This window comes from Phyllostomus hastatus, unplaced genomic scaffold (assembly GCF_019186645.2).
Source record: "Phyllostomus hastatus isolate PE091 unplaced genomic scaffold, TTU_PhHast_1.1 phas_scaffold_11, whole genome shotgun sequence".
NCBI lineage: Eukaryota > Metazoa > Chordata > Mammalia > Chiroptera > Phyllostomidae > Phyllostomus > Phyllostomus hastatus.
Window position 1 is genome coordinate 5,340,445 of NW_025334005.1, and position 27,405 is coordinate 5,367,849.

General features: G+C 55.0%; 4 protein-coding genes across 7 annotated transcripts; 2 read left to right on the forward strand and 2 right to left on the reverse strand.

Moving 5' to 3' along the window:
- The first annotated feature begins 730 nt into the window (after positions 1-730).
- Positions 731-11,026, forward strand: NXF1 (nuclear RNA export factor 1). The gene is made up of 21 exons (XM_045855256.1): positions 731-920; positions 2,427-2,616; positions 2,840-2,990; positions 3,797-3,880; positions 3,986-4,090; positions 4,213-4,293; positions 4,416-4,485; positions 4,633-4,721; positions 4,845-4,952; positions 5,131-5,240; positions 7,048-7,084; positions 7,893-7,961; positions 8,042-8,097; positions 8,234-8,341; positions 8,459-8,517; positions 8,627-8,742; positions 8,872-8,914; positions 9,459-9,531; positions 9,760-9,942; positions 10,464-10,524; positions 10,640-11,026. Exons 1-21 carry the CDS (start codon positions 893-895, stop codon positions 10,676-10,678), a joined length of 1,860 nt encoding a protein of 619 aa, XP_045711212.1. The 5' UTR covers positions 731-892; the 3' UTR covers positions 10,679-11,026.
- Positions 11,027-11,128: 102 nt separating this feature from the next.
- On the forward strand, positions 11,129-12,278 carry TMEM223 (transmembrane protein 223). Its single transcript, XM_045855260.1, has 2 exons — positions 11,129-11,482; positions 11,932-12,278. Exons 1-2 carry the CDS (start codon positions 11,149-11,151, stop codon positions 12,222-12,224), a joined length of 627 nt encoding a protein of 208 aa, XP_045711216.1. The 5' UTR covers positions 11,129-11,148; the 3' UTR covers positions 12,225-12,278.
- Positions 12,279-12,463: 185 nt separating this feature from the next.
- Positions 12,464-14,649, reverse strand: TMEM179B (transmembrane protein 179B). 2 transcript variants are annotated; one of them, XM_045855258.1, is made up of 5 exons: positions 14,494-14,649; positions 13,490-13,677; positions 13,272-13,406; positions 13,026-13,104; positions 12,464-12,819 (listed from the first exon to the last, which is right to left on the reverse strand). In XM_045855258.1, exons 1-5 carry the CDS (start codon positions 14,632-14,634, stop codon positions 12,658-12,660), a joined length of 705 nt encoding a protein of 234 aa, XP_045711214.1. In that variant the 5' UTR covers positions 14,635-14,649; the 3' UTR covers positions 12,464-12,657. The 2 variants fall into 2 exon arrangements, with proteins under 2 accessions (XP_045711214.1, XP_045711215.1); XM_045855259.1 differs by lacking the exon at positions 13,490-13,677 and having other exon boundaries at positions 13,272-13,429; positions 14,494-14,634.
- An 18-nt stretch (positions 14,650-14,667) lies between these two features.
- On the reverse strand, positions 14,668-25,686 carry TAF6L (TATA-box binding protein associated factor 6 like). 3 transcript variants are annotated; one of them, XM_045855254.1, is made up of 13 exons: positions 25,552-25,651; positions 25,351-25,405; positions 24,770-24,832; positions 22,633-22,792; positions 22,145-22,231; positions 21,291-21,441; positions 21,085-21,135; positions 20,451-20,545; positions 19,547-19,621; positions 19,182-19,402; positions 18,703-18,835; positions 15,599-15,727; positions 14,668-15,476 (listed from the first exon to the last, which is right to left on the reverse strand). In XM_045855254.1, the coding sequence occupies exons 3-13, from the start codon at positions 24,775-24,777 to the stop codon at positions 14,706-14,708; spliced, it is 1,881 nt and encodes a 626-aa protein (XP_045711210.1). In that variant the 5' UTR covers positions 24,778-24,832; positions 25,351-25,405; positions 25,552-25,651; the 3' UTR covers positions 14,668-14,705. The 3 variants fall into 3 exon arrangements, with proteins under 3 accessions (XP_045711210.1, XP_045711211.1, XP_045711209.1); XM_045855255.1 differs by lacking the exon at positions 25,351-25,405 and having other exon boundaries at positions 25,552-25,686; XM_045855253.1 differs by lacking the exon at positions 25,552-25,651 and having other exon boundaries at positions 25,351-25,543.
- Between the last annotated feature and the right edge of the window lie 1,719 nt (positions 25,687-27,405).

The window sequence follows — 27,405 nt, forward strand, 5'->3', positions numbered from 1 at the left end:
TTAGCAGGAGGCCTGGCTAGAATCTTCACTAGCCCTTTGACACACCGCGTGGAGCCTAGCACAGCACATCTGCGGTGTGGCAGGGGGAGGGAGGGAAAGTTTGTGAAGACAATTACTCACTAAAAACCTGACAAGTCAGTCTCTCGTTTGACTCTGCAACGCTTCGTGTTGGGGAGATGCAGAGATCAGAAATTAATTTATTTCACGAATAGTTGTTGAGCTCTTGCCAAGCATGATACTGAGCCCTGCGCTAAAAAAAAAAATCAAACAAAAAAACAAACCGTGAATTAGTCAAGGCCCCTGCTCTCTTAGAGCTTATGTTTAGTTTAGTTTTCTATTTCCTGACAATCCGTTTTATAGGCGAGAAAAGGGGAAGCCTAGAGCCGCAGCTGGCAGAGGCTGAGCTGAGACAAGCCCCTGGCTGCACCCCTCTAGGGGGTCTGTGAGCGATCATTCCCGCTCTGAAGCCCGTGTCTCCCATTTCTCGGGAGCCCCTCGTGTGGCCCCTATTCTCTGTCCGGAATCCTGGGCTTCTCAGCCTGCCCTCCTGCGATAACCCCGCAGGAGCTGGCGTGGTAGCAGACGGGTGAAAACAGGTGGCGCGGCAAACCAGCCCCAACCCTCCGCTTGGCAATCTGATATCTTGGGCGGGGCGTGCATTGGTGGGGCCCCGCCCCCGGCGCGGCTGCTCGCCCAGTGCGCACGCGCAGCGGGTCGGGCCCTCCGGGCGGCACCACCCACCACTTGGAGACGTCGACGCCGCGCCGCGCGTTTGGGCGCATAAATGCGGTGGCTCCCGGCGTAGGAGCACTTCGACCTGGAGTACCTGGCCTCTCGGACGATTGGTGGCGTTACGGCCCGCCCCTGAGCCCGTCCTGCTTCTCGCTGTGCCATGGCGGACGGGGGGAAGTCCTACAGCGGTAAGTGCTGGCGCTGGGTCCGGGAGCGGGGCGATCTGGGGCTCGGGTGGGCGGCGCCGGCCTAGGCCGCAGTCCCGGGGCGCGAGGCCGCGAGGGACCCTAGGGGAACGGTGGCGGCGCGGGCGGGGAGCGAGGCAGCCTGGGGGGCCTGGCTGGACTCGGGGGTGGGCGCCCGAGTTGTTGACTCCGGAGTTCTGCCCTTGAGAGGAGCTGCGGCTCTGAGCGAGTGGCTCGGTGGTGGGATGACGAGATTCCTTTGAACTTTGTGGGTGTTGGATCCCTGTCATTTCAGTTTGGCGGCCAGACTCTTTTTAATGTGAGTCAATTAAAGCTCATGTGAGGCTCATGGGCTACCCGTGCCCTATTATCTATCGGGTCTAGTCGGTCTTGCCCCACTTCCTGGGACTTTGACTTTGGCTTAATATTTTAGGGTACTTACTCGATGCTAGAACAAACACTGCACTAGGTCCAGGTTAGTGATTTGGAGCACGACAGTGCGATTTCAATCCTGAGTTGGCTACATCAGGCTAGAGCGAGTTAAACTCTCAGGCCTCATTACCACCTCTCCAATGCCGGTAGAAACAGTATCTAGCCTCCTAAGTTTGTGTCCGTGTGTGCGTTAAAATAAGATCATTCACAGCAGGTGCCTGGAGTATCATACTGCCTGGCACTGGAGAAAGTTTTCAGTGAATGTTAACTGTGCCTTCTATTCATGTATTCTTTTCTAGTCATTTCTTGAAGTATATTGTTTACAGAGTACTGCATTAGACAGACCTTTTGGGGAAGTCTTAGATAGATAGATATATTTTATTTTTTTTTTAAGAAGCTATTCCTAGACACCAGGATTCAGAGAGTCATTCATACTCCTGGAGAGTATTTTAGGAGCTTAACCTTGCCCTTGGTTAAGCACCCTAGCTGCCACTGGAACCTGCATGTAAGATTTGTCATTCTGAGTTAAGGAGACATTTCTGGCCAAGGAAATAAACCGCTCACTCCCAAAACTTCAGAGTGGCAGTTTGAGAAGAAGATTTTTAAAGAAGTCCTTAAATTGGTCATAATTGTAACTGATGTTTATACTGTTCAGATAAAAGAAGCGTGTTTACTGTAAACTGTTGTATTCATTGTAATTGGTTTAAGGGGAGGGGAGAGAGATCATTATCTAAATCCTGAGTGGATTAAGTGGATTTGGGAGGGTGAGTGAAAGCAGGTTTCAGGTGACTTTCAGAGGGTCTGTCTGAGTTGTGTCCAGTTCCCCTTTTGGGTCACTCCCACTTCTACATTCTGTTTCTCCTCTCTGCGGTTCAAGTTTCTGCTTCATTTTTCAACAGCCCTGAAGTTTCCCATGATTTCCCCATCTCACAGAGAGGGTCTGTCTCTGGACAGGCACGGGAGTGTGCGTGGAGGCCGGCTCTGGTGCGAGTGTGTGTCCTGTCCAGCAGGGTGCTGGCTGGGGACCGTCTAGGCCAGTGGTGTGCCTTCTAATTTGTGTTCCGTTTCCAACTCTAGAGCACGATGACCGCGTTAGTTTCCCTCAAAGAAGAAAGAAAGGCCGGGGTCCTTTCCGGTGGAGGGGTGGCGGCGAGGGGAGCCGCAGGTCTGGAAGGGGAGGAGGCACTGGCATTCGGTCTTCCCGCCTCGAGGAGGACGACAGAGATGTGGCAATGAGCGATGCCCAGGATGTTCCCCGCGTAAGATAGTAAGTGACCAGTTGTTCTGGTTTGATTTTCCTGACTCATCATTTATGTAGCCCTCCTACTCCATGTCATTTCTCTTCCCCCGACCAGAGTGAGAAATGCCAGGACCAGCTTCATGGTTGAACAGTCTGAGCCGTAGCCCTGAAAACGGTGCAGCGGGGTCTTTGAGAAGACCTCCCTACCATTTACTATGTCTTCTTCTCCCTGTTCTTTGCTTGTCCACAGCAACCCCTATTCTGCACGACCCAACCGTCGCGATGCTTGGCATGAGCGAGACCGCATTCACGTTACCGTGCGGAGGGACAGGGCTCCTGCGCAGAGAGTAGGGGCTGGCACCGGCCAGGATGGGACCTCGAAGAACTGGTTTAAGATTACAGTGAGTACCTGGGAAGTAGGTGGTGCCAGGGAAGTGGGCGGTTGGGCTCAGAGTGAAGGTTTTTACTCTTCACATCCCAGAATCAGTCTTCTCAGCTACTTACTCCACAGCTAGGTGTCCATCCTTTTTCCTAATGATCAGTATGTTAGAACACCTGAGAGCAGGTTCAGAAAAGGTGTGGAAGGGACAGGCAGGATTGAGAGGAGAGGAGAGGAGAGGCCACCTAAAGGGAAGCGTGAGAACCAGTTGGCAGGTGGGGATAACTCCCCTGGACGTCTCCTTTGGGCTCATGCCAGCCTGTGAGGGTTGGGGTCCCTTGACTTCTCCAAGGAGCACGTGAGGTGTGAGTAATGCCTTGGAACTTTTAGAATCAAACAAGCTGATTCCGTTGATGAATAACAGGTATAAACAGATAGGAGGGAGGTTAGGGAATCCATGTCTGGCTTGAGTAGGAAACTTTTAATTGGTGTTTCCTTTTTCTTTTTTAAATTTTATTTATTCATTTTTAGAGAGAGGGGAAGGGTGTGGGGGAGAGAAACATTGATGTGCAAGATCACATTGATTGGTCTCTCCCTCTCCCACCTGGGGACTGGGCCGAAACCCAGGCATGTGCCCTGACTGGGAATAGAACCAGTGACCTTTTGCATTGCGGGACGACGGCCAGCCAGCTGAGCCACACCGGTCCGGGCAACTAGTGTTTCTTTAGAAAATCTTTTAAAGCTTGGCAAGCTGTAGGAAGGAGCACTAGGTCAGATCTGCTGCTCAGCCTTGGTTTCATTTTGTTCCCTTTTCTTTCTCTCATGTAGATTCCTTATGGCAGGAAATATGACAAGGCATGGCTCCTGAGTATGATTCAGAGCAAATGCAGTGTCCCCTTTACCCCCATTGAGGTAAGCCAAGGCCCGAGTGGCTGGCGGGGCACCGAGGAAGGGGGCAGGGCCGGGTGGGCCAGGGGCTCGGGGCTCCACGTCTGTGGCTCTTGTTTCCTCCTGCAGTTTCACTATGAAAACACACGGGCCCAGTTTTTTGTTGAGGATTCCAGTACCGCCTCTGCACTGAAGGCTGTCAACTATAAGATCTTGGATCAGGAGAACCGAAGGGTGTGTTTAAAGAGAGGGCCGGGCTTGCCTGGAGGTGGGGATTTGTGCGTAGGGCACTGGGTCTTGGTCCTGGGGCAGAAGCTTCCGTAGAGGTCACCCTGCCCTTGATGTGTTCCCTGTAGATATCCATCATCATCAACCCCTCGCCTCCGCCCCAAACGATACTGAACGAACTGAAGCCAGAGCAAGTGGAGCAGCTAAAGGTGAGGCAGGCTCAAGTCTTCTGTGTTTCTACCCCAGTCCTAGCAGTCCTCATGTCCCTGCACCATCCTACCCTCAAGTGCACCACCCCGGTGACCACAGAAACCTTCTTCTTCCTCCGTAGCTGACCATGAGCAAACGATTCGATAGCTCCCAGCAAGCACTCGACCTCAAGGGCCTCCGTTCAGACACAGGTATCATTGTTGGCGGCTGGTCTCAGATGGGTGGAGCCGGGGGATCTCTCGGGCAGGGAGGAGAGTTGGAGCATGGTTTGGCACTACCACTGGCCTAGGCAAACCTCCTCATGCTCCCTTCCCTTCCCTTCCCTTCCCTTCCTGAAGACTTGGTGGCCCAGAACATTGATGTCGTCCTGAACCGTAGAAGCTGTATGGCGGCTACGTTACGAATCATTGGGGAAAACATCCCTGAGGTGAGGCCTTTGCCCAGGTGTTAGGCGGGAGGAAGCAGGGTGGGATGGAGGGGATGCGGGTAGGGAGGCATATATGTCTCTGGTCCCCTCCGTGCTGATGCTTCCTCTGAACTCTTCCCGCAGTTACTGTCCTTGAACTTGAGCAATAATAAGCTATATAGGCTGGATGACATGTCCAGCATTGTGCAGAAAGCACCCAAACTGAAGATCCTAAACCTCTGTGGCAACGAGGTGAGAACTGAGACCTGCGCGTGTTTTGTCTGGGGGGAGCAGGGGGTGACAAGGACTTGCCTGGTGGTGGCCAGCGGCGAAAGCAGGAATTGAAGAGATGAGGGTGGGGCTGGAGCATGGCCTCAAGCTGGCTCTCTTAACCAGGGCCCTTCCTGCCCTTTCTCCCCATCCTTTGCAGTTGAAATCTGAGCGGGAGTTGGACAAGGTAAAAGGGCTGAAGCTAGAAGAACTGTGGCTCTTAGGAAACCCCTTGTGTGACACCTTCCGCGATCAGTCCACCTACATCAGGTCAGTCGTAGCCTCTGTCTCCCCTCCTAGGGACCTTCACCCCCTGGGAGGCCACGTTAATGCACCCTGACCAGTGCCCGCCTGCAGGAGATGTGCAGCCCTGAGCTGGAGCCACCCGTCCTTGGGAGGATCACATGTTCCTCCCGTTGTCTGTCCATATCTCCCAGCTTTGCCCCGTGTCTCCTCTCCTTTCCTTTCCTTTTCTTCACCTGACTACTCGTTTGCTGGTTCTATGGCCTTTCTCCCTCCTCCCTGAACACAGCCTTTTCTAGACTCTCCCTACCCTGCTGTTCCAGGAAGGGCACCTCCCCTTTCCTACCATGAGTGGGGGTGTCTTGTATATGCCCCACCACACGGTGTTGTCTTGTGCCAAAAGTCTGGTATTCCGGGGCTGAGAAAGCCCTCCCCCCTGGGGCTGCCTGCTGATGGGCGTTCCTCCTTTGTCCTGGACTGGTGGCCCCTCTTGTCCTTTTGCCAAGAGGGACCCTCTTCTCACAACCCATTTGCCCGCAGCTGTTGCCTGGGCTTTCTGTTTATTCTGAGGTTGAGGCTGCCTGGTGGCCAGTGCCATGGATCTGTCTCTCACCCAGGGGTGTGAGCTGGGCCCTCCCTGGAGAAGAAACCTGGGTTCCCCAAGACGTGACCAGAGCCGGGGCCCCGCCAGGAGGCGGGGGAATCCCAAGGCAGGTGCTGGGCGTGGAGGCCACGGGGGCATAAGCTACCAAGGAGACAGAACTGACCCTCCTGGTGGGGGCGCTGCCCTCACGTACCTCTCATTACCCTGCTTGGCCCCGGAGGATGGCTGGTTAGCCAGAGACGGGTAAGATTCCTCAGGGAAGGAACAACCTAAGACAGGCACAGTCGCAGAGGGGCCATCAGGAGAGAACTTGGGGGCCAACAGAGGTGGGGCACAGATCCTCACCCCCCCAACTTTGCAGGGGCCTGAACCCTCATCCTTCTGAGGGAGGTCTCCTGCCCCCATGGCTGCTTCGCTTCCCACGCCCAGCTCAGATCGGAACCCAGGTAGCAGACAGCAACCTGGCCAGCAGCAACTACCCTCTCCCCGCAGCAAGGATTTGCTTCCCATTTCTGCCTTGGACCACAGGGAACGGGGCAGCTGAAGGAAAGGGCTGTGTCAGGGTGCCGCTCTCTTCCCTTTGTTCTCTCTCTTTTTTTCTAAATGCTTCCTTGCCTTGTAGTTCTTTCTCGTTCTCTTTCCTTTTTCTCTCTACTCCTCTCTCTCCCTTTTCTCCCTTGCCCCTACCGCATCCTGCCACTCTCTCTTTCCCTTCTCCTCTTCTTTTCCTCGCTCCTTCCTTGGCCTTCTCTCTTCCTGATCCCTGCCTTGCTCATCTCCCTGCCCCAACATCCTGTGCCATCCCTGTGGTGTGTTCTGGTCTTGGCCAAGGCCAGACCTGGCAGAACTGATGGATACCTGTTGAGGCAGCGGAGCCCCTGGGCTCCCACCCCATTCCCTCCTCCCGGGGCTGCACAGGTGAGTAGGTAGAAGGTAAGGGGGGGCAGGGAGGGAAAGGAAGTTCTGGGCTTAAAGCCTGGGCTGAGGGTGCTGCTTCCGTGGCACTGGGGTCAGAGAATAGAGAGTCAGCCTTCGAGGTGGCCGTTTCCGGGTGCCCCAGGTGAGGCGGGGAGTGGGGCCATTTTTCTTGGAGCTCAGAGGCGGGGAGGAGGGAGAGAACAAGCGAGGGGGGATGGGCCGTCCCTTGGGCATTGGTGTATTTGCTCCTAGAGCAGCCCAGGAGGCACCGAGGCTCTGAAGCGTCACTCACTTCTGTCCCGTTCTTGACAGCGCCATTCGTGAACGATTCCCCAAGTTACTACGCCTGGTAAGTCCAGGGTTTTTTGTCGTCTTTTTAACGATTTTATTTATTTATTTTTAGAGGGGAAGGGAGAGAAGGAGAGAGAGAGAGAAACATCAGTGAGTGGTTGCCTCTCCTGTGCCCCCTACTGGGGACCTGGCCTGCTACCTAGGCAGGTGCCCTGACAGGGAATTGTACCCGTGACCCTTTGGTTCACAGGCTGGTACTCAGTCCCCTGAGCCACACCAGCCAGGGTGACTTTTGTCTTCTTTAAAGATTTTGTTTATTTAAGCCCTGGCTGGCGTAGCTCAGTGGATTGAGCGCGGGCTGCGAACCAGAGTGTCACAGGTTCGATTCCCAGTCAGGGCACATGCCTGGATTGCAGGCCATGACCCCCAGCAACCGCACATTGATGTTTCTCTCTCTCTCCCCCCGCCATCTCCCTCCCTTCCCTCTCTAAAAAATAAATAAATAAAATCTTTAAAAAAAGAGAATATACTTTAAAAAAAAAGATGTTGTTTATTTATTTTTAGCGAGATGGGGAGGGAGGGAGGGCTCCATGACCTTTCCACGCCCAGGCCGAGCGGCTGTCACCAAGGTGTTGCCTACTGTGTGCTTGCGTGACCATTTATTTGGGGACAGGGACCCTCTGAAGTACAGCACAGGCTCTGATTCTCCTTCCCCACGGAATGTCTGTAGACAAAATGGCATCTGTCAGGATTCCATGTCTCCTTTACACTTGGCCTCTGGCCCCTTACTTTTAGTTTTTCCCTTTTATTACTCATCCAGCCTTTTTCTCTGGTTTCCACTCCCAACTCTCACTTCTTTTCGGTAGGACGGCCATGAGTTACCCCCACCAATCGCCTTTGATGTTGACGCCCCCACGATATTACCGCCCTGCAAGGTGAGCATGGGGGGCAGCGTTGGAACTTGCGTTGGGAGGCGAGTATTGGTTACACGGCCCTAACGTCTGTTTGATTCCAGGGAAGCTATTTCGGTACAGAAGCCCTGAAGAGTCTGGTCCTGCACTTCTTGCAGCAGTAAGGATCCCAGGGCCCCTGCAGCGGGGGAGAGGCGGGCCAGCCCCACCCAGCACAGCTCAGCCCGGGGCGCTGGCGGGGCCCTTTGTGGACCTAGACTGTGGAGCGCAGACCTTCCCTTGTACTTTCCCCACAGGTACTACGCAATTTATGACTCCGGAAACCGGCAGCGGCTCCTGGATGCCTACCACGATGGAGCCTGCTGCTCCCTGAGCATCCCCTTCACCCCCCAGAACCCTTCCCGGTGCGTACCGCAGCCCGGAGCCCACTCAGGCCCAGGGTTTCTCCGCAGATACAGGCCAGCACGTCTCAGCACCCACACCGCTGTGACCACCCCTCCCTTTTCTTCTTTATTCCCCAGAAGTAACTTGGGCGAGTACTTCAAGGATAGCAGAAATGTGAAGAAACTGAAAGACCCGAGTAAGTGTGTAACGGGAGCAAAACGGGGTGGGAGAAGGGAACGGAAGGAACCGGTCCTGGGGCCGAGTGCACGGCTGCTCCTGACCTTGGCTTCTCCTCCACCTCGCAGCGCTGCGGTTCCGGCTGCTGAAGCACACGCGGCTCAACGTTGTGGCCTTCCTCAATGAGTTGCCCAAAACTCAGCACGACATCAATTCCTTTGTGGTAGACATCAGCGCCCAGACCGTAAGCACTCACTTCTTCCCTGACTGCCTGGGATTGGGGGTGCGGGGGGGTGGGGGCAGGCAGTTCAGGGGCACAGGGTCCTCAGGCTCTGGCCGGGAGCCTGAAAGCTAGCTCTTCCTTCTCTTTCAGAACACATTGCTGTGTTTTTCTGTCAATGGAGTCTTCAAAGAAGGTGAGCACTTTTGACGTTCTGTTTGCGGAGTGGCCGTTCTCCCAGCCAGAGTCTCTCAGCACTCAGCTTCCCAGCTACCTCCTCTGTCCTCGTCCTCCCTGACCTCCTCCTGCTCTGCCCACAAGCCACCTTCATTCGGCCTCCCTTCCCTACCCGTCTTCCCTCTCCGGGATTGGGAGGGCACGGTCCTGGGAGTCAGGCAGCTCTGAGCTTCTGTCCCAGCCGTGGTCCTCAGTGTCTGCGGGCAAGTTCCATTACTTCTGAGACCCAGACTCTCTGTAAGAAAAGAGAGTGGTAGCCGTCTCATAGTGTTTCTGACTTAGAGTCTTGTGCTTGACACAAGGCTTGGCACACAAAGATGACAGTGTTTTTTACTGATTCCTCCCTAACACTCCACCCTCCCTACTTCTGCCCCCCTACAAACACATGATCACCCCTGTCTGGCCCAGTGGGGGTTCTTTGTGCCGAATACGACCGTGATTTGAGAAGCTGTCTGTAAACGCACAGTGTGAATGACTCGCCATCACCGTTGTTCCCGTTGCAGTGGACGGGAAGTCTCGGGACTCTCTGCGAGCCTTCACGCGGACGTTTGTCGCTGTTCCAGCCAGCAGTTCAGGGTGAGCTGAGAGTTGTCTGTGGTTCGGGGCGGAATGTGCAATTCTGGCGTGTTTGGTGGGTGACTTCATTGGGGAGTCCTTGGGAAGTCCATAGCAGCAAGGGGGTAAAAGGTGATAGCCGAGAGTAGGTATTTTAGAATCTGAGCGTGAATGTCAATGAGAATAGGAATGACGTTGGGAGGATGAGCTTATCTGTGCTCTGCTCCCTACGGTGCTTTTTGTCCCAAGGCTGTGCATTGTGAACGATGAGCTGTTCGTGCGGAACGCCAGCCCCGATGAGATCCAGAGAGCTTTCGCCATGCCCGCACCCACGCCCTCCTCCAGCCCGGTGCCCACCCTCTCCCCGGAGCAGCAGGAGATGCTGCAGGCATTCTCCACGCAGTCCGGCATGAACCTCGAGTGGTCCCAGAAGTGAGTGCTGGGTGTCTGTGCAGATGGGAGTACACTGAGGTAGGGCTGATAGTGAGAAATGAGTACTCCTGAAATTTTGTTTTATTTTTTAATTTTTTTTTAAGATTTTATTTATTTTTAGAGGGACGGGGAAGGGAGGGAGAAAGAGAGGGAGACAAATATCAATGTGTGTGGTTGCCTCTCACATGCCCCACACTGGGGACCTGGCCCACGACTGAGGCATGTGCCCTGACTGGGAATCGAAACAACGACCCTTTGGTTCGCAGGCCGGGACTCAATCCACTGAGCCACACCAGACAGGGCAGTCTTCTTGATAGTTATTTAATATTCCTTTATGTTCAACAGGTCAATAGATGTTTGGATTTTTACTGATTTTTTTTCATTTGTATAAACTGTGCAAGAATGTGCATAAATAGCTGGGAAACAGGCAAGTGTGTGTGTGTGCAGAATGAACAAAGTAGCATTTAGTGGCCAGAATGACTGTTTTGAATCTGATGGAGCTGCCCCTTCTCCCACCACAGGTGCCTTCAGGACAACAACTGGGACTACACCAGATCTGCCCAGGTCTTCACTCATCTCAAGGTGAAGTTTGGAGATAGGATGCCAAAAGGCAGACCCCTGGGCCTCCAAGCGGGTGGAGGTGGGAGAGGCAGTTGGGGTGGCGCATCTGGCTCTTCTGACTTTTCTCTTTCCTCAGGCCAAGGGTGAAATTCCAGAAGTGGCGTTCATGAAGTGACCCCTAGTCGTGCCCCAGAAGAACCCCCCTGTAAATAGTCCTCGGATGTTGATGCCTCCTTGTCAAGGTTGTCGTCTCCTCTGCGCCCTGCCCGAGGCCGCCTGAGGCCACCCTGTGACTGTGACAGAGAAGGGAGGGTTGCTGGATCCCTCTCCCTCCCCACCTTCTGGAAGACTCTGTAGGGCTTTCAGAAGATTGAGCCTCACTGGTGCCAGGAAGCCAAAGGTTACTTTGTAGAACTGACACTAAACTACCCGAAGGACTGAGGTGCTTTGTGTACTTAACCCCAGGAGCCCCTGTCCCTGCCACCACCGCCCTTGACTTTTTAAGATAAAGAGTGATACTATATTTTGTGTCCTGTGCACTGTTTCGTCCAGCCCCTACGGTTCATGGGGAAAGCCAGCTACCCGCCGTAGAAACCCGTTACCGCTCTCGCGTGCACGGCCCACCAACAGGAAGTCCCGCCCCGGATGTGGTGCCTCGCAACCATGGCGGCGCGCGGGCGAGGGTGGCTGGTGGGGCTGTTGGTTACCGCGCGGGACCTTCACGCGCGCCGTCCCCTGCATGGGATGACCCCGCCGCGGGACGTGCTGCTCTTTCAGCACGAGCGGGGACGCTTTTTCACAGTCCTTGGGCTGTTCTGCGCCGGCCAGGGCGTCTTCTGGGCCTCCCTGGCTGTGGCAGCCTTGGCCCGACCCCCAGGCCGCATGCAGCCTCCGGATGCGGAGTTTCCAGACCGCAGCCGCTCGGACGTGCGCTCCGCGCTCTGGCGCTATGGTCTGGCCATCGGCTGCGGCACCATCGGTAAGGCATGGGCTGGCTTCCCACCAAAGGGGACCTGCGGTGGCTGTGCATGACGCTCCCTGCTTAGGCAAGGGGAGGGGCGGTTAGGGGTTTCCCGCCCCTCTAGGATGAGGAGGGGTAGGCAGGTCACTGCCCCGCCCCATGTGAGGACGGGACACTGAAGATGGATGGATGTCCCCAGCACCAAGCCTTCAAACGCCTAGGCTGAGGTCAGCCTCTCTGCAACCTTGAGCAAATTACTTAAGCTCCAGACCTGTTTTCTCATTAAAATGGGGTTAGACATCTAAGGTTGTTGGGTGGAATCAGAAACACAGGGATCTGGTCTGGGGTATAAGAGGAGTGCAGTAAATGTTACTATCATCACCACCTTTTCTTATTCCTGGGGCACTAAAAGGGTTGCTGCTTAGCTCCCAGGGAAAATCCTTCACCCCAGTGTGCTCTTCCTGCAGGCACCCTGGTACTTGCTGCTGGTCTCCTCTTCTCCCTGCGCTCTGTGCGTTCTGTGATGCTGCACGCGGGAGGGAAGCAGGTGACCCTCTCCACTCACGCCCCCTTTGGCTTGGGGGCGCATTTCACTGTTCCCTTGAACCAAGTATCCTGCATGGCCCACCGGGGTGAAGTCCCTGCCATGTTACCTCTAAAGGTCAAAGGCCGACGCTTCTACTTCCTCTTGGACAAAGCCGGACATTTCCCCAACACGAAACTCTTTGACAACACTGTGGGTGCCTACCGTAGCTTGTGAAAAAAACCCTCAGGACACTCACCCCTCTCAGAGGGGAATAAAAACTGAACCTAGGGATGAGGTGACAACCAGAGTGACACAAGGGGCCCAAGATTCATGAGCAGCAAATAAAAGCAGTCACCCCAAGGGCAGGCACCTGAATGTAGTACCTCTAAGTTTGGATCTGTCGGTTCAGCCTTTACTTTTTCCTCCCATCCACCTACCTCCAGTGCTTTAACACTAAGAACTCACTACCAGGATGAAGGAAAAAAGTAGTAATGATATATTGATACAAAAATAGCTGTTAGAAGGGAGGTGGAGGGGGCCTATGATCAACTTTCCCTCTTGGAGGGAAAACTGAGGCTCCCAGCATGCACTGGGCCAAGTGGGGGCAAGAGGATCACAGGCACTCGGGCATGGAGAAATGGGCTGCAGGAAGCACTCCGGTTATGCGTCAGGGACGGGAAAGGCGTGGCCCGACCAGAACATCTGTTTCAGAGCTCCACTCAGGGTCCCCCGTCTCCAGAGGCCGGAATGGGGTGGTGTCAGACTTCAACTGCATGATCTGGAGCACCAAGACCACACACCACAACACCAGATTCACCCAAGAAGCGTTCTGTGGGAGAGGGGAGCAGGAGTGTGAAGAGTACAGTCACCTCAACCCCAGTTCCACCCACACACTGCTCTGAACCGCTGTCAGGCTAACAGGCCCTGCAGCTGCTCTGCCTCTCACTGGTGAGCACCCATCAACCATGGACGTTCCTATGAACCTGTGTATCTACCCCTGGGCCTCCCCCAGGCTTTCAGACCCCAGGACCTTACTTCAGCATTGTGTAGGTTGGAGTAAAAATGCAGAGCGGTTCCACGGGGTGTCCATGGAATTTTCTGGGCCTCTGAGCAGCTGTGAGGTCAAAAAGACAGCTGTGAGAAAGGGGAGCATTTATGCCAAATACTCTTGTCCCCAGGTGTCCTTTGAGAACTGATGGGCACAAAAAGGGCATCGTAGACCCCTCTGCAGAGGGAAGGTGTCGGGCCCCATGGGGCCAGGCATCCCCCATGTCCCATTACCTAATCGTAGTGTTCTGAGAGAGGATGGAGTTGCAGAGAGCACTGGTGCCAAATCGAAGGACACAGGCGGACACTAAGACCAGGAAGATGGCTACAGCTGAGAGGGCCAGTGCGATGCAGAGCCCTACCCGGCCTCTGTGAGGAGGGAGAGAACAAGCCTTGTGGTTGAGGTGGGACCCCTCCCACCTCAGCCCTGGCCCTCAGAGTGGAGCAGTCACCTTTGGGAATCCTCAATGCAGCTGCTGCAGACCCAGAAGAGCAGAAGCAGGAGGCTGTAGAGGGCCAGGAGGCTAGAGGCCCCAGCCACAAAGTAGCAGAGGGAGGGGGCTGAGCCTTGGGACAAGGCCAGGGAGGAATGGTTCAGGGTGGCCACACCATACAGGGGACAGCTGCCACTGAAGGAGGCCTGTGGAGAGAGGTTGCTGAGTCCTGGGTTTCAGGTTAGTACCTCTCCGTGCACGTTCATGGCAGATGTTAGGGATTAAACGTGGGCCCAGGGCCACACTGGGAAGTTACTCCCACGCTGTCACTTCCCGTTTCCTGGGCCAGAAGAGGGCCTGCTGCAAAATCAAACCTGCAGTGGCCAGAAAGGTCAGGAGATAGGCAGTAGTTTTAAAATACATCGAGCTTCAGGGATGCCTCACAAGTTCTGGTCTCCTCTCTGCAGAAATCCTAGAGTAAAACCAGAACTTGTGTGACCTAGAAACTACCTCCGACGTCTTCTAACTAGTGCCTACTGAATAGGGATTAAACGAACCTGTTTATTAAGATTTCCTGGCTGGGATAAACGATGTAAACCACTGGCTTGTTTTACGCAAGTGTTTTCTACATCGCCTGTTTGTCACCACGTTGTGTTTGCAATCATGTGGTAACCTGACAACCTCCACCACAGTAAGCTTCTCCGCTCGCTCAGCACCAAGGTATCTGACTTGACGAAGGCGTGGCCTCAGCCGACTTGTTTCAAAACCAGACTCAAGTCAAACAGCAAAAGCCGGGCTATGTCTGGTGCTGCTTACTCTTGAAAGCTTGTCCCTTTGGCGAAAGAATGACTCAAGTATGACCTGGGCGGCGGGAGTCGCAGACCGCTGCCCGCCAGGCCCACCGGCTCGGAGGAGCCAGCAGCGCGCCCGGCCGGCCCCACGGCAGAGCGGTCTTCTCCGCGTGAGGCTAGGACCCCCTGCCGCCTACCCCTCCAGACCCCACTGCCGCCCCGCAGCCGCACCTGGGTCCGGGTCAGCGTCGCGGCCGCCAAGGCCCCGCACAGGAAGGCGGGGACAAAGAGCGCGAGCTCGAGGCGCTGCAGCCAGGAGAGCGCCATGGCTCCCTCGCACCCAGAAGCGTGGCCCCGCAAGCCCCGCCTCATGCGGCCCGACCCACGAGCGCGCGGAGACCTCACTTCCGGCGCGGGTTTATTTCAAGAAGGGGCGCGCCGCCTCACAGCGGCAGGTACAGCGAGTAGTCCGAGAGCACCCAGCGGCGCGCCGGGCGGCCGGTGCGGCCGATCATGGGCAGCTTCTGCACGTAGCGGGAGGCCGGGCTGGGCCCGTAGGGCGCGGGGAAGGCCGTCTGGAAGAGGCGACCGCGGCACCGCCTCCCGGCCTGCCGCCCGGCGATGATGAAACGGAAGTGGGGGGCGCCGCGCGGGGCGAAACGGCTCTTCTGGAAGACGTCGCGGGTGCCGGCACCGGGCCCCTGCTGCCGGGGCGCCCCCCGCGCCCGGTGCACGCGCGGCAGCGGCCTGTTGTCAGCGGCGGCGGGCGCAGAGGCCGACGGAGGGCCGCTGCCCCGGGGGCTCTCGTCGCCCTGCGGGCTAACCATGGCGTTAGCCGTCAGCTGCGGCATCTTTCGCACCGAGTCTGGGGCCACCGCCGGCTCCTTCTTGTCCCCGGGGGGCCGGGGGGCCGTGGGCGCGGGCTGACCCGTGCCGAAGCGGGTGGCCAAGCTGTCACCGAAGAAAGCGTAGAGCTCTCGGTAGATGTCCGCTAGGGTCACTGAAGGGGAGGGTTCCTCCGGCCCCGCGCCTCCTGGCGGCAACGGGAGGCCAGACCCAAAGCCCGGCTCTGCGCTGCCCCCAGAAGGAGACTCCTGCAGGAGAAGGCTGTCCCAGGGCAGGTCGTCCGCGCGCCGGCACCCCCTGCCACCGGGGCCCCTCTTGCTGGGGAATGCTGCCTGGGCCTTCATCTTCAGCAGCCGCTCCACGGCCACCTGTAAGAGCAGAGGGGTTAGGATACTCAAGGACTAGGAGGAACCCGGGCCCATCCAGTATTCCAGTGTAAGCCCGCTCAGCTTCCTGCACGGGAAGGAGGCGGGAAGGGGCTGGCACTCACCAGAATGGCTCCGTAGACCTTGTGCCCATCTGCTTTAACCTGGGCATTAGATACTGAATAGTCATCCAACACAGCTTGCAGATTGGTCCAGTAAGTGGACAGGTGTGGGTAGAGGACTCGTTCTACTGCCTGGGAGGGGGAGAGAGGGATGCAGTGAGGGCCACTTTGATGCTTACTACTCCTCCAGTATGCTTTCCAACAAGAGACCTGTTATCTCCGACACTGGACAGGGCTCAGTCCTGCTGAATTCCGTGCCTGGCAGACCCAACCAACATTTATTTGGAACCCACCGTATGCCCAAGTCTTCACTAAGCACTGGGAATGAAGATCAGGTACGAGGGCAATATAAAATGACCCCACTAGAACGGACATGCAGTATCACTGACATAAGGGCTAAGAGGATACTGTGTTTGCCAACTGCTACCTTGAGGCAACCAATAGGCAAGTACTGTCCTTTTTCGTTGGGCTCTGATGGATCAGAGGCTTTGGTTAGTCACCCACAGCCTAAGGATTTGGAAATGTTGACAAAGTGACAGTTCCCAGGAGCATATAACTTGCCACAGACTCAAGATATATGAAAAGTTAAATGATTCTATAACTATGGTAGTTAAAAAAAATCAAACCAATAATAAAACAGCATGCCAAAATTTACAAAGTCTACAAGCATTCAAGGGGAAAAAAAAGCATCTCAATATCATTAAATATAAAAAAGAAACCCTCCCTCCCTACCTCATTCTATAAGACCAATGTAATCCTGACCCTAAAACCAAACAAGGACAGTGTATGAGGGGAAACATCATTGGCTTTGCTCATGACTAGAAAGAAGTCCTTCAAAATTTTAGTAAACGCAACAGTTTTTTAGAAAATGCACTCCATTCCAATAAAGTTTTGGCTCTTTTTAAAGACGATACCATGACCAAACTGCGTTTATCCTAGAAATGCACAGATGGTCTCCCGCCAGGAAATCTCAGCCCCAGCCTGGCGCTCCATGGCGGCTGCTGAGAGCGGACTTCCCCCCCACCCCACCCTGCGCGCCTCACCCCACTTCCTCTGCAGCCACGTCCCACACGCCCGATCATGGCTGGGAGCCTGAGAAATCTGGAGTCGAAATTGAAGACAGAAACACAGGAGAAAAATCCACTGCCTTTGAAAGAAAAGAACTACTGACAATGAAGGCTGCACCTGCCTCTCCCATCTCCCTGTCTGGGTGGCAGGGAAGGAAAAGAAGTTGCAAGGAAGAAGCTAGGGGGAATGACAGGAAATTCAGAGTCAAAACCAAGCTGGTCCAAGGGGTCCTGCATGCAGTTTAATCAGAGTGCCATTTTTTTTTCTTGTTCAAATTATTGTAATCACTGGAATGCACAATTTTTAAAATATGCAAATAAGTTTTAGAAAGCAGGGGGGAATCTCTAGATACAATTAATCACATTAACAGATAAAGCAGAGAAACCAATTCATTTCAAAAGATACAGAAAAAGCACTTGATGCCCCAGCTGGTGTGGCTCACTGGGTTGAGCGCTGGCCTGGGAACCCAAAGGCTGCTGGTTGGATTCCCAGTCAGGGCACATGCCCGGTTGTGGGCCAGGTCCCCAGTTGGGGGCCAGCAAGAGGCAACTGACTGATGTATCTCTTGCACACTGATGTTTCCCTCTCTCCCTCCCTTACCCTCTCTCTAAAAATAAATAAAATCTTTAAAAAAGATTTTTAAAAAGCACCTGATAAAAGTTCAACACAAATTAATGATAAGAACATAATTTGCTTGATCTGAGAAAGGTTATCTATAAACACACAAAGTAAACAACCTCAATGGGAAAGATTATTAGCAATTCTTTTAAAAGTGAAAATGAGGAAAGTTGCCTGTTATCTTATGTAAAATGGTATTCAGTGGTCCTAGCAATGAAATAATAAAAAGAAGTGAAAGGCATTAGGCCTAGAAGAGATGCAATAAAGCTGTCATTATTGTACATGACATGACTGATCTACATTAAAAACCCCGAGGAATCCACAGGCGGGAAGCACAGTTCGGGAAAGCAGCAGAATCAGGGCGTGTGGCGACTGCTTCTGCACACCAATAAGAAACGCCACGGAAAGCAGACAGCGTCACAGCGGCATCAGAGAACAGCAAGATTCTAGGACACAATTCAATAAAGTACACGTAGGTTTTCTTCAGGGAAAGGTATGAAAGGATCCTGAAAGAGTGAAAGACCTAAAGAAAACCGACATATATTTGTGGACAAAAGGAATTATGAATGATGTCAATTCTCTCAAACACTGATCTAACAGATCCAGTGTGATTCCCATGAAAATCTCAGGAGCATCAAACAATTTATTCCAGGCAGGCGAGAGTGGTTCAGCAGAAAAATCCATTCCCAGAACCGGTGAAATTCTCAGAACTAAGATAATATTTGGCTAGTCTCTACAGACGCTAAAACGTTATTGACAAGCTCAATGATCTATTCCTGTTTAAAACATACTCAATACAAGAGAAATGAAGGGTAGTTCCTTAACATGATAAATTAGAATGGGCAGGAATTTATGCAATTGTGTATTAATATCTGCCATGGGGGACTTTTGAAAGGATAAAATGTTTGCATACAGAAAGTCAGTAAGCCAATGTCACCCCAATAGATTCAATAAAAATCAGCAAATAAATAAAAAAAAAATAGCTCTGGCTGGTGTGGCTCAGTGGATTAAGCGCTGGCCCACACAGACCAAAAGGTTGCTGGTTTGATTCCCCACCAGGGCACATGCCTGGGTTGCAGGCCAGGTCGTGCAAAAGGCAACCAATTGATGTTTCTCCTGCACATTGATGTTTCTCTCTCTCTCTTTATCCCTCCTTCCTCTCTCAAAAAATAAAAAGAAATTTTAAGAAATAAGTTTTAAAAAATAGAAATATCTAATTAACTTGGATGTTTCTAATTAGAAATATCTAATTAAAAATGGCATTAAAAAAAATGAAAGGCCATCACTGAGGTCTATGGCAAGAACTCAATACACAGCAATAGCAAGCCCATACCGTTTCATGATAAAAGACACACGAATACTCTTTTTCTAATGACAAACAGGAGCTCTAATGGCTCTGTGAGCAAGGCCAGGGTCCTCACCTTCCAGCCGAGGGCATGCAGCCCCACCACAGCCCCGTAGTGAGAGCAGAGAGGCCGCACGGGGTCTGCCAGGACCTTCTGAAGGGAGAGCAGGATCTGCTGATACAGCCCGCTCACGAGGTCCCCGTGCGTCCTGCAGGAGCAACACGCAGTCAGGGGGGACGAGGCACGGCGCTGCCCAGTGTGACTCAAGTCACAGCACAGAGGAAACAGCGCTTGTCTGGCACTCCGGGGTGAGTGAACAAGGTGGCAGGGGTGACGTGCCTGGGACCTGAAGGCCCAAGGACCAAAGCCTTGGCTTGGTCACCCATGACTGCCTGTCACCCATGTATAGAATCCCAGTGTGCCCAGGGCGGTGACTAGGAAGCTTTCAACAGAGAGCTGCAAGGCCTGCACATTAACCCCACCTCCTCCCCACTCCAACCCGCCGGGCTCTGGAGCTGCCCCACCCTTCATGCAGCCCTCGGCCCAGCAACTACCAGAAGATGTGGCTGAGAAGGAGGGCTGCCCCATCTCGCAGAGTCCAGTGGTCATTCAGGGGGTTGATGGAGGCCGCCAGTGGCTCCAGGACGCAGTAGAGGACACTGCCCACCAGGGAGCGGACGTAGGGCCCCAGGCAGAGGTGTGGGTTCCGAACCAGGCTCCGCGCTACTTGCAAGAGCCGGTGCAGCTGCTCCAAATCGTGGCTCACAGACTTCACCTGTTGGTAGGAGAGGGTTGCTCAGGGGGACGCGAGGGTGCACAGCAGCCTGCCGCTGTGATGGCACCTGCCGTCAGCCCTGTGTGCTGCTGGGTCGGCGCCTCCTCCCAAACCGTTCTCCCCTGCCCCAGCCTGCTCACTCACCCCACTGACCACATAAACAAAGTAAGGCAGGAGCGCCGCGATCTTGGAGTTGGTCTGCAGGTCCTGGAGAGCAATCTGAAAAGGAAGGGGCCAGACTGCGCTGCATCCAGCAGCCCCAGCTAGAGAGCAACCTTTTTCTTTAAAGGTCAGTTTGGCACATATATATTGAAGTTTTAAATGGTTATAATGCGGCCCTGGCTGGTGTGGCTCAGTGGATTGAGCACCGGCCTGCGAACCAAAGGGTCGCTGGTTTGATTCCCAGTCCGGGCACATGCCTGGGTTGCAGGTCGGGTCCCCAGTAGAGGACATGCGAGAGGCAACCACACAGGGATGTTTCTCTCCCTCTCTATCTCCCTCCCCTCCCCTCTCTCTAAAAATAAGTAAAATGTTTTTTAAAATAAAAACTGTTTTTTATTAAAAAAAAATAACCCTAAAACAGAGGCCACATGGTTGAGCAGGCCACCAAACGATCCCTCATCTGAACTGGGCAGAAGAGGACTGACCAGCAGGGCCTGTGCAGCCCCAGAGGCTAACGCAGCAGGGGCTGGTCTGAGGCCCGGGGACGAAGGACCGAAGAGCAGGCCTGGCCAGCGGTGTTGGTGCCACCCTTAGCCCAAGGTCAACAGGCACTGCAAGAGCGGTCTCTGGACCTAAGGGGTGGGGAGGCCGATCACTGGAGCCCCCACAGGGCCCTGACACTTCCCCCGAGGGACAGTCTCCCAGAGCAGGAAGGGGAGTCGGTCCTTCGGGAGGACCAGGCTCAGAGCACCACACCCTCCCCTGAGCAGAGCAGCCCCTACACACCCCCGTCCGTGTGCAGGAGACCAGATGCAGGTATCTGAGAGAATCTCCTGAGAATGCGGGAGCTGCACGGTGTGTCCCAAATCGGGGCGCACTCGCTCACCTTCATCAGCTGTGGATCGTCCCCCAGGACAGCCCGAGTCACTTGCTGGTAGTACTTGAGAAGGTCATCGGTCAGTGAAGACACAGCGCTGGGCACTGCAAGACGGCGGGCAGGAGGCAGTCAGGGTGGAGAGCCCAGGCCTCTCTCGGCACCTCTTGCCTGCCTGCCCCCTGCAGCCACCATCCCCACACGCCCCCGCAGGAGCCTGTTCAGGCAGGACCCCCCAGAGCACAGAGCCGAGGCAGCCAGCCACTCTCGCAGCCTGACCTCACAGGCCCTCCACACCCCTGTGCCCCGTCCGCTGCCTCCCACCTGTCCTCTGCCAGGCTGATTCCTGCTCACTCCCTAAGCCCCAAGCTCTGCTCAGCAGACTCTGGAAGTGAGTACAGCCCCTCCGGGACTCCAGCACGCTGCCCAGACTTGCGTGCTAGCACCCAACACGCAGCTTTGTGATTGGTTACTGGCCGGTGCTCCCATCCCCAGCTCTGAGCCCTCCAGTGAGACCAGTGCCCACTCAGAACAGGGTGTCTATAAGTGCTTGTCAGATAAAGACTCAGGGCTGTAGGGGCACCAGCCACACCTCCTACGGGAAGGAGGTTCAACCAGAGGGCCTGGTCCCGACAGGACGCCTTACCCGATCCTTGGGGTGCCAGGTTCCCTTTGCCATCCAGGTAGGAGACGTGGACTAGAACCAGAGCAGAGAGACGGCTCAGCCTGCGGCTCTGCCCCTCACCGTATCACCCACCCCTCTGAGCTGTGCCCCGTCCACCCGCCAGCCCATCCCCACTCCTCTGACAGCCCAGCCCTTGTCCCCAGCCCACAAGGGACCCCAGCATTCACCTCTCACGGCCGTCTCGGCGCAGCCTTTGGGGATGTTGGTGGCCAGGGCCAGCTCCACCAGATTCACCTCTCGGTCTTCGGGGAAGTAGAGCTCACCCTCCCTGGCGGGGCGCAGAGGCAGTACCTCCTGGGATCCGTAGCCACACACCGCCTGAGCACAGGGAGGACCGGAGAGCGGGCTGAACCCAGGGAGGAAAGAGGCGCTCTCCCGACCTGGGCAGGGAGCCTTGCTTGAGGGGAGTGTGGAAACGCTGAGAAAAGGGGGGATGCCTGCGGCTTCACGCCCCTCTCTGGAAACCTGGCCGAAGCATCCAGTGCTCGCTCACGGGGTCAAGGGGCAGAATGTGGTTCCTCCCCCCAGATCCATCAGGGACCCGGGTCCCACCCCCAGGCTACTTACTGGTCCTCTTCCTCCCACTCGCCCAGCCTTGAAAACACCACTCTCTTCCGAACGTGACCCTCTCCCCTGACTCCCTGGCCCGGAACAACTGTGCAGAGCATCCTAACACCCGCGCCGTGCTCAGGCTCAGGCTCCGGCTCCTCCCTCACCCCGAACGCCCTCTCTTTTCCTCCCGCCTCCGTCTAACCCGAGCTTCCCTCGAAGGGCCAGCTCAAGTCCCATCTCTCCCGAAGCCTTCCCTGAACTCCTGGCCCCTGTGGCCTGTCCTGTCCCTCCGTTCTAAACTCACAGACCATAGGGGCCTGAGCCCGGCCCCTATCCTGCGGCTGCTCTGAGCTTTCCTCCCGTGTGTGTATTTGGTCTCCACGTTTCGCGGCGTTGCCAGCCCTGAGCTCGGCGTGCGGGCAGGTTTCATGCCGGCTGGGCCCTTCCTTTCAGCCTGCGCCCCGCTCACCTCCACGCTGCTCCATCTGAGGGCCCTGTTGAAATCCTCCACGGTCAGCTTCCGCCGTTTGGTGTGTTTCATGAACTGAGAGCTGTTCTGGGAGGGGAGGGACAGAGTCAGGGGACAGCGAGCAGGGCGTGCGGGGCCCCCGGTGCACAGAGGCAGCCTGGGGAGGGAGGAGGCAAGCCTGGACTGCAGCTCGGCTCTCATGCAGACAACACCCAAGGTCAGGGTCCCTCTCTGGGCCTCCGTCTCTCACATGCAGGATGTGGCTACGGACCTGCCTGGATGCCCAGCGGGGCTGCTGTGAGGAGGAGCACACGAGCAGACACCCAGCGAGTGCTGTCTGCAGGAAGGGGAGCCCTGGGAAGGGCAGGACAGCCCCCACTGTATTCCCTCACAGCACAGAGCAGGTGCCCAACCTGTCTGGTGAGTAAACCCCCGTGGGAGGGGGTAGCCAAGGAGAGCTGGGGGTACTGGGCGTGGGGGGTGCGTACCTGGGTGGCCTCCCGGAGACGGTAGCACACATCCTCTGCGAGCAGGGCCGCCACCTCGTCGCTCAGCTCCAGGCCCGTGCTCTCTGCCATGAGTCGCACCGACTCCCGAGGGATCTCCACAAACCGCCGCTCTTCCCGTTCTGACATGGCCCCGGCAGAGCTGCGAGTGGGCAGGGAAGGTCTGAAAAGCCCCTCGTCCCCCGAGGCCCAGGAGCCTGGCTCCAGGCCTTTGGAACCAGCCTTGCGGCTCCTGCTCCAGAACCCCCAACCGAGCCGCCATGAAGGCTCTGAGTGTCCAGGTGAGGGAACTGTGAGACTCAGAGCAACAGACTTGAACTGGGCCAGAGGGCAGACAACAGCGACACCTGAGAAAGTGCCCACCCAGCCTTGGGATCCACAGAACCGGGTCCCAGCCCCGTCCCACCACTTCCTGTGCGAGGTTGGCTGAGACCTTCATCAGTCTGAGCAACTGGCGTCCTAAACTGTAAGTCAAGGTAATAGCCCCTGCCTCCCCCGCCCCGAACTCACAGGGCTGGGCACAGAATGAGACGATGTACGAGTGAGTCAGGGGCCGACAGGCCACGCAAATGGAAGACGTTACCGCCCTTCACTGTGAACAAAAGCTTCACGCCTTCTTCCTCCTGATTCTTGCTACAACCGCTATCTACTAAATCCTGACGGAAAAAACTGCTTTACCTGGCACTCCCTTGCTCAAAAACCTTCCCTACTTCCCCACTGATGATAAAAGTTCAGCCCAAACTCCCCAGCATGACACTCCGTGTTTGGTCCCGAGTCCCCAGAGCTGTTCACGCTGATCGCTCCTCCCAGTAAGTCAGGCCTGGTGCCTCCCGGCCTGCCTAAGCCCCCTAAGCCCCGCCCCGGTGCTCAGGCTGGTCTGCTGCCCTTCTACGCCCAGGCCCCGGCACTCTCCTCTTGGCTAGGACAAGCCCAGCTCTCCTTTGTGGTCTGCCCGACCCATCTACCATCGGGGACAATCAGGCTTTTCATAGCTGGGTTTCCGCCTATGTGCACCTGGTCTTCCCCAGTTCGGCTTCCAGGCCTGGAAGTAGGAACCTGCTCTTCGGTTTACAGGATACGGCAGAGTAAGAACCTAACAGAAACTGCGGCTGTGACTGACACCAACACCAGGCAGCACCGTTAGAAGATAGGTCCCCTTGGGCCAACGCAAGGCATCAGCCCCACGGGCAGCAAGGCCGAGCTAGCTCCACCTGGACTCATGCAGGCCCTGCCCCACTGCTCCTCTCCAGCAGCACCCACAGGGTCCCCAGGACCTCCAGGTTCCAGGGGGCGTCCTACTGGCCTCCCTGCAGCCTTTCTCCGGATGGGTCCCCACTGCCCTGCGAATAAATCAAGGACAAACCATGGCTCCAAGGCCCTGCACGTGGGCCCACTTCTGCGGCACCTCTTCCCACTCATCTCGTGTTCTGCGTTCCTGCCCGTGGCCTCTTTTCATTTCCTCAAAACACCTTATTTTTGGATGGCGTAACATTCTGTTTCCTCTCCTTGAAAGGCTCTCCTGCACCCCGGTCCCTTGGTCTAGTGAGCGCCGATGTGCTTTTCTGCAGACGTCAGTGCAAGTGTCACTGGCTCCGGGAAGTCTCCTCAGACCCCCACGATGTCCCAGTACTTTGTCTTCAAAGCAGTTATCAGTTTGTAATTATATATTTGTGTCACTTTTAAAAAAAGATTTTATGTTTAGGAAGAGAAGAAGGAGGTCCTGGCTGGCGTGCTCAGTGGATTGAGCACAGGCTGCGAACCAAAGTGTCGCAGGTTCGATTCCCAGTCAGGGTACTTGCCTGGGTTGTAGGCCATGACCCCCAGCAACCGCACATTGATGTTTCTCACTCTCTCTCTATCTCCCTACCTTCCCTCTCCAAAAATAAATAAATAAAATCTTAAAAAAAAAGAGAGGAAGGGAGAGAAAGAGGGGGGAAGAGAAACATAGATGTGCCAGAGAAACATCAATCAGTTGCCTCTCACGCCCCCTAGGGAATGGAACCTGCGACCTTTCCGTTTGCAGAATGACCCATTAGGGCAGTGTAACTTTCTGATTAGCGCCCACCTCCCCACTAGATTGTCAGCTCCAAGCCAGCAAGGATCAGGCCTGTTTGCTCACCTTTGCATCCCTAGCAGCGTCAGCCACAGTGTCAGCACATCATACGCCCTCAAGAAACACTTGCTGAAAAAAGGAATAAAGAAAAGCTATTTTTCCAAGCACATGCCATGCCTGAGGCACTGACCTAAGTGCGCATACCGCATTTTACCCTTGTTAACAAAGAGATGGGTATTATGTAAGCATTGTGTCTGTTTCACAGCCAAGAAAATTATATCTCCGAGAGAGAAAATGTTAAAAGGACTTGTCCAAGATCATCCAGCGATCAAATAAGGAGGAGGGACTCAAACCCTTGTTCTTAATCGTCAGGAGTGGCGGGCTGTGTGGGGAACAAGGCCTGAATTCCCAGTGCGAAATATCTGGCGCTGGGGGACCCGCCAGTACAGAACTGTTAAGTCTCTGTCTCCCCATCTGTGAAATGGGAGCACGGGTCCTGCGCCGCGAGGGCGTGGAGGGAGTTTCCCTATTTTGCACCCACATTAAGACCCACAAAGTCCGGCCTCGGACCAAGATCTCCCACCCCTCAACCTCTCCTCGGCATCCTCGGTCACTAGCGACATTGGTAAGGAAGCGTGGGAACTGACCTCTACCAGCCGCGGTGCTGCGCATCCTCCCACCCAGCTTCACTCATCCTAGATCCTGCGGTGGTGGGGTGCAGGAGGTCAAGGGTTACCGAACTTGGGTCACGTGGTCAGCGAAAGGGGCGGGCACCCGGCGCTGCGGGATCTAAGGCGGGTCGGAGTGCACAGTGCGCAGCAGGACGGGGAGTTCTTGGGCCTGCTCACCTGAAGGCTCCGGCAGCCGAAGGTGGCTACCGAGGCAGCGAGGCAGCGGCGACAGCGGCAGCAGCTGCTCCCCCACAGCCGGTTCACACTAATTCCCTCTCTCAGCCCTCAGGCGCCGCACTCCACAAGCACATCCAATCCGCTAGCACCTTGCGAAGTTCCCGCCCCCCAGGGGGCTCCCAGCCCTGCGATTGGTCACTGTGAAGGTGCCGTGAAAGATCTAGGCGCCTGGGGGGTCACGTGATCCTAAAGAGTCGTACTTCTTAAAGCAACAGTTCTTGGGAGTTCGGGGAGTAGATGTGTATGGTTTGGTGTACGTTTTAGTAACCGTGTCCTCAAGGAAGGCGTCCCCATTCCCATGGTCTTGTCTGCACCTGAGTTTCCGAGCACTTGCATTTATGCAACTGTAGCAAAACTTTAGACTTTGGTGTGTGGCTTAGTTTTTCCTGCCCGCTTAGTGGAGCTCAATTTACCTCTTCCATATCACCTGCTGCTTACCCTTCCCAAGGAATGGATGAGGCTCCTGGTAGGCGTTCTCTGGGGCAGAAGGGTCTTCAGACTTGACCAAACCCACGTGCAAGCTCCAGACTCCAGGGCTCTGCTCATCCGGATACCCCACCTTGTATCTCTGTCCAAGAAGCCATATATAAGCCCGCACCTACCTCGCAGACTTCTTTGGTGGTTTTACACGCACACGTTTCCCCAAATTTGGGCAATTCTCAATTGAGAAACAAGCGGTCTTATTAAGTAAAGGATGATATTTGGAGTCAGACCAAGCCGGGTTCAAATTCTAATACCGCTTTGGGGCAAATTACCTAACCACGTTTCCCTCCCCCATCTCCAAGCCGGGTAATAATGCCCATCACAGTTACTGCAGACTGAGATGTCTGTGAAAGCACTTTGCAGGGTTGGTGCTTGAACGTTCACTCATGCATCATGAGGCAGACAGTAAATTAATTCCTTTATGTCCATCCAAGGTGGGATAGTTCACACGGGCCATTCTTTATAGAACGGAGCTTTCTGCAGGGGAGTGGGCACGGATGCAATAACCTCACTCTTCCTCCTTCTCAGGGCAGATGCTGCTGCCTCTAGAAAACATCCTCGGAGACCAGAGTTGGAAAGCCAGATGGATACGATTGGAGTTGCCATGGTAACACAACCCAAGGAGCCTGTGACCCTGCTGAGTATTTTCCAATCACGTTCAGAATGGCGTTTGGTAGTTTTAGTATCGTGCTTGAACGCTGGGGTGTCCGTGCACCTCTGCACGAGGGGAAGGACTGAGGTCCTGGGTCTGAGATCAGCTCAGTGGAACCTGGGCTGCTGGTAGATCTCCTTGCTAAAATGTCATTGATATGGATGGCCTTTGGCAACCTTGGAGGCCTGAGACAATCAAAGGAGTAAGGCCGAGAGGCCTGTGGAATGTTGTGAAACTATCCAAACTGTCTGGGGCTCATTTGCCCCCAACCTGAGTGGAGGCAGGGGCCAGGGAAAAGCAGTAGTTACAGGAAGCACGCTACAAAGAGGAGAAAGGTGGCTCCCCCTCACTTCCCAGCCACTCAGTGTCTGACGGGAGCTATGATGGCTTTGGAGTGGGACAAGACAGGTAAGTAAATGAATAAATAACGATCAAAGCCCCACTACCCACTAGCTATGTGACCTTAGCCATGTTAGTTCACTTCCCTGACCTGTCTGCATCAACCACAAGATGGGATAACGAAACCTACTTCATGGCTTGCAAAAATTTGGTAATGTGTGCAAAGATGTATGAAGGATTCAGCATGCTGCCCGGCAGACACTCCTGTTACTGCTGACCTGTGATCTAACACCTGTTTAACTGCCCAGTATCCAACTGTA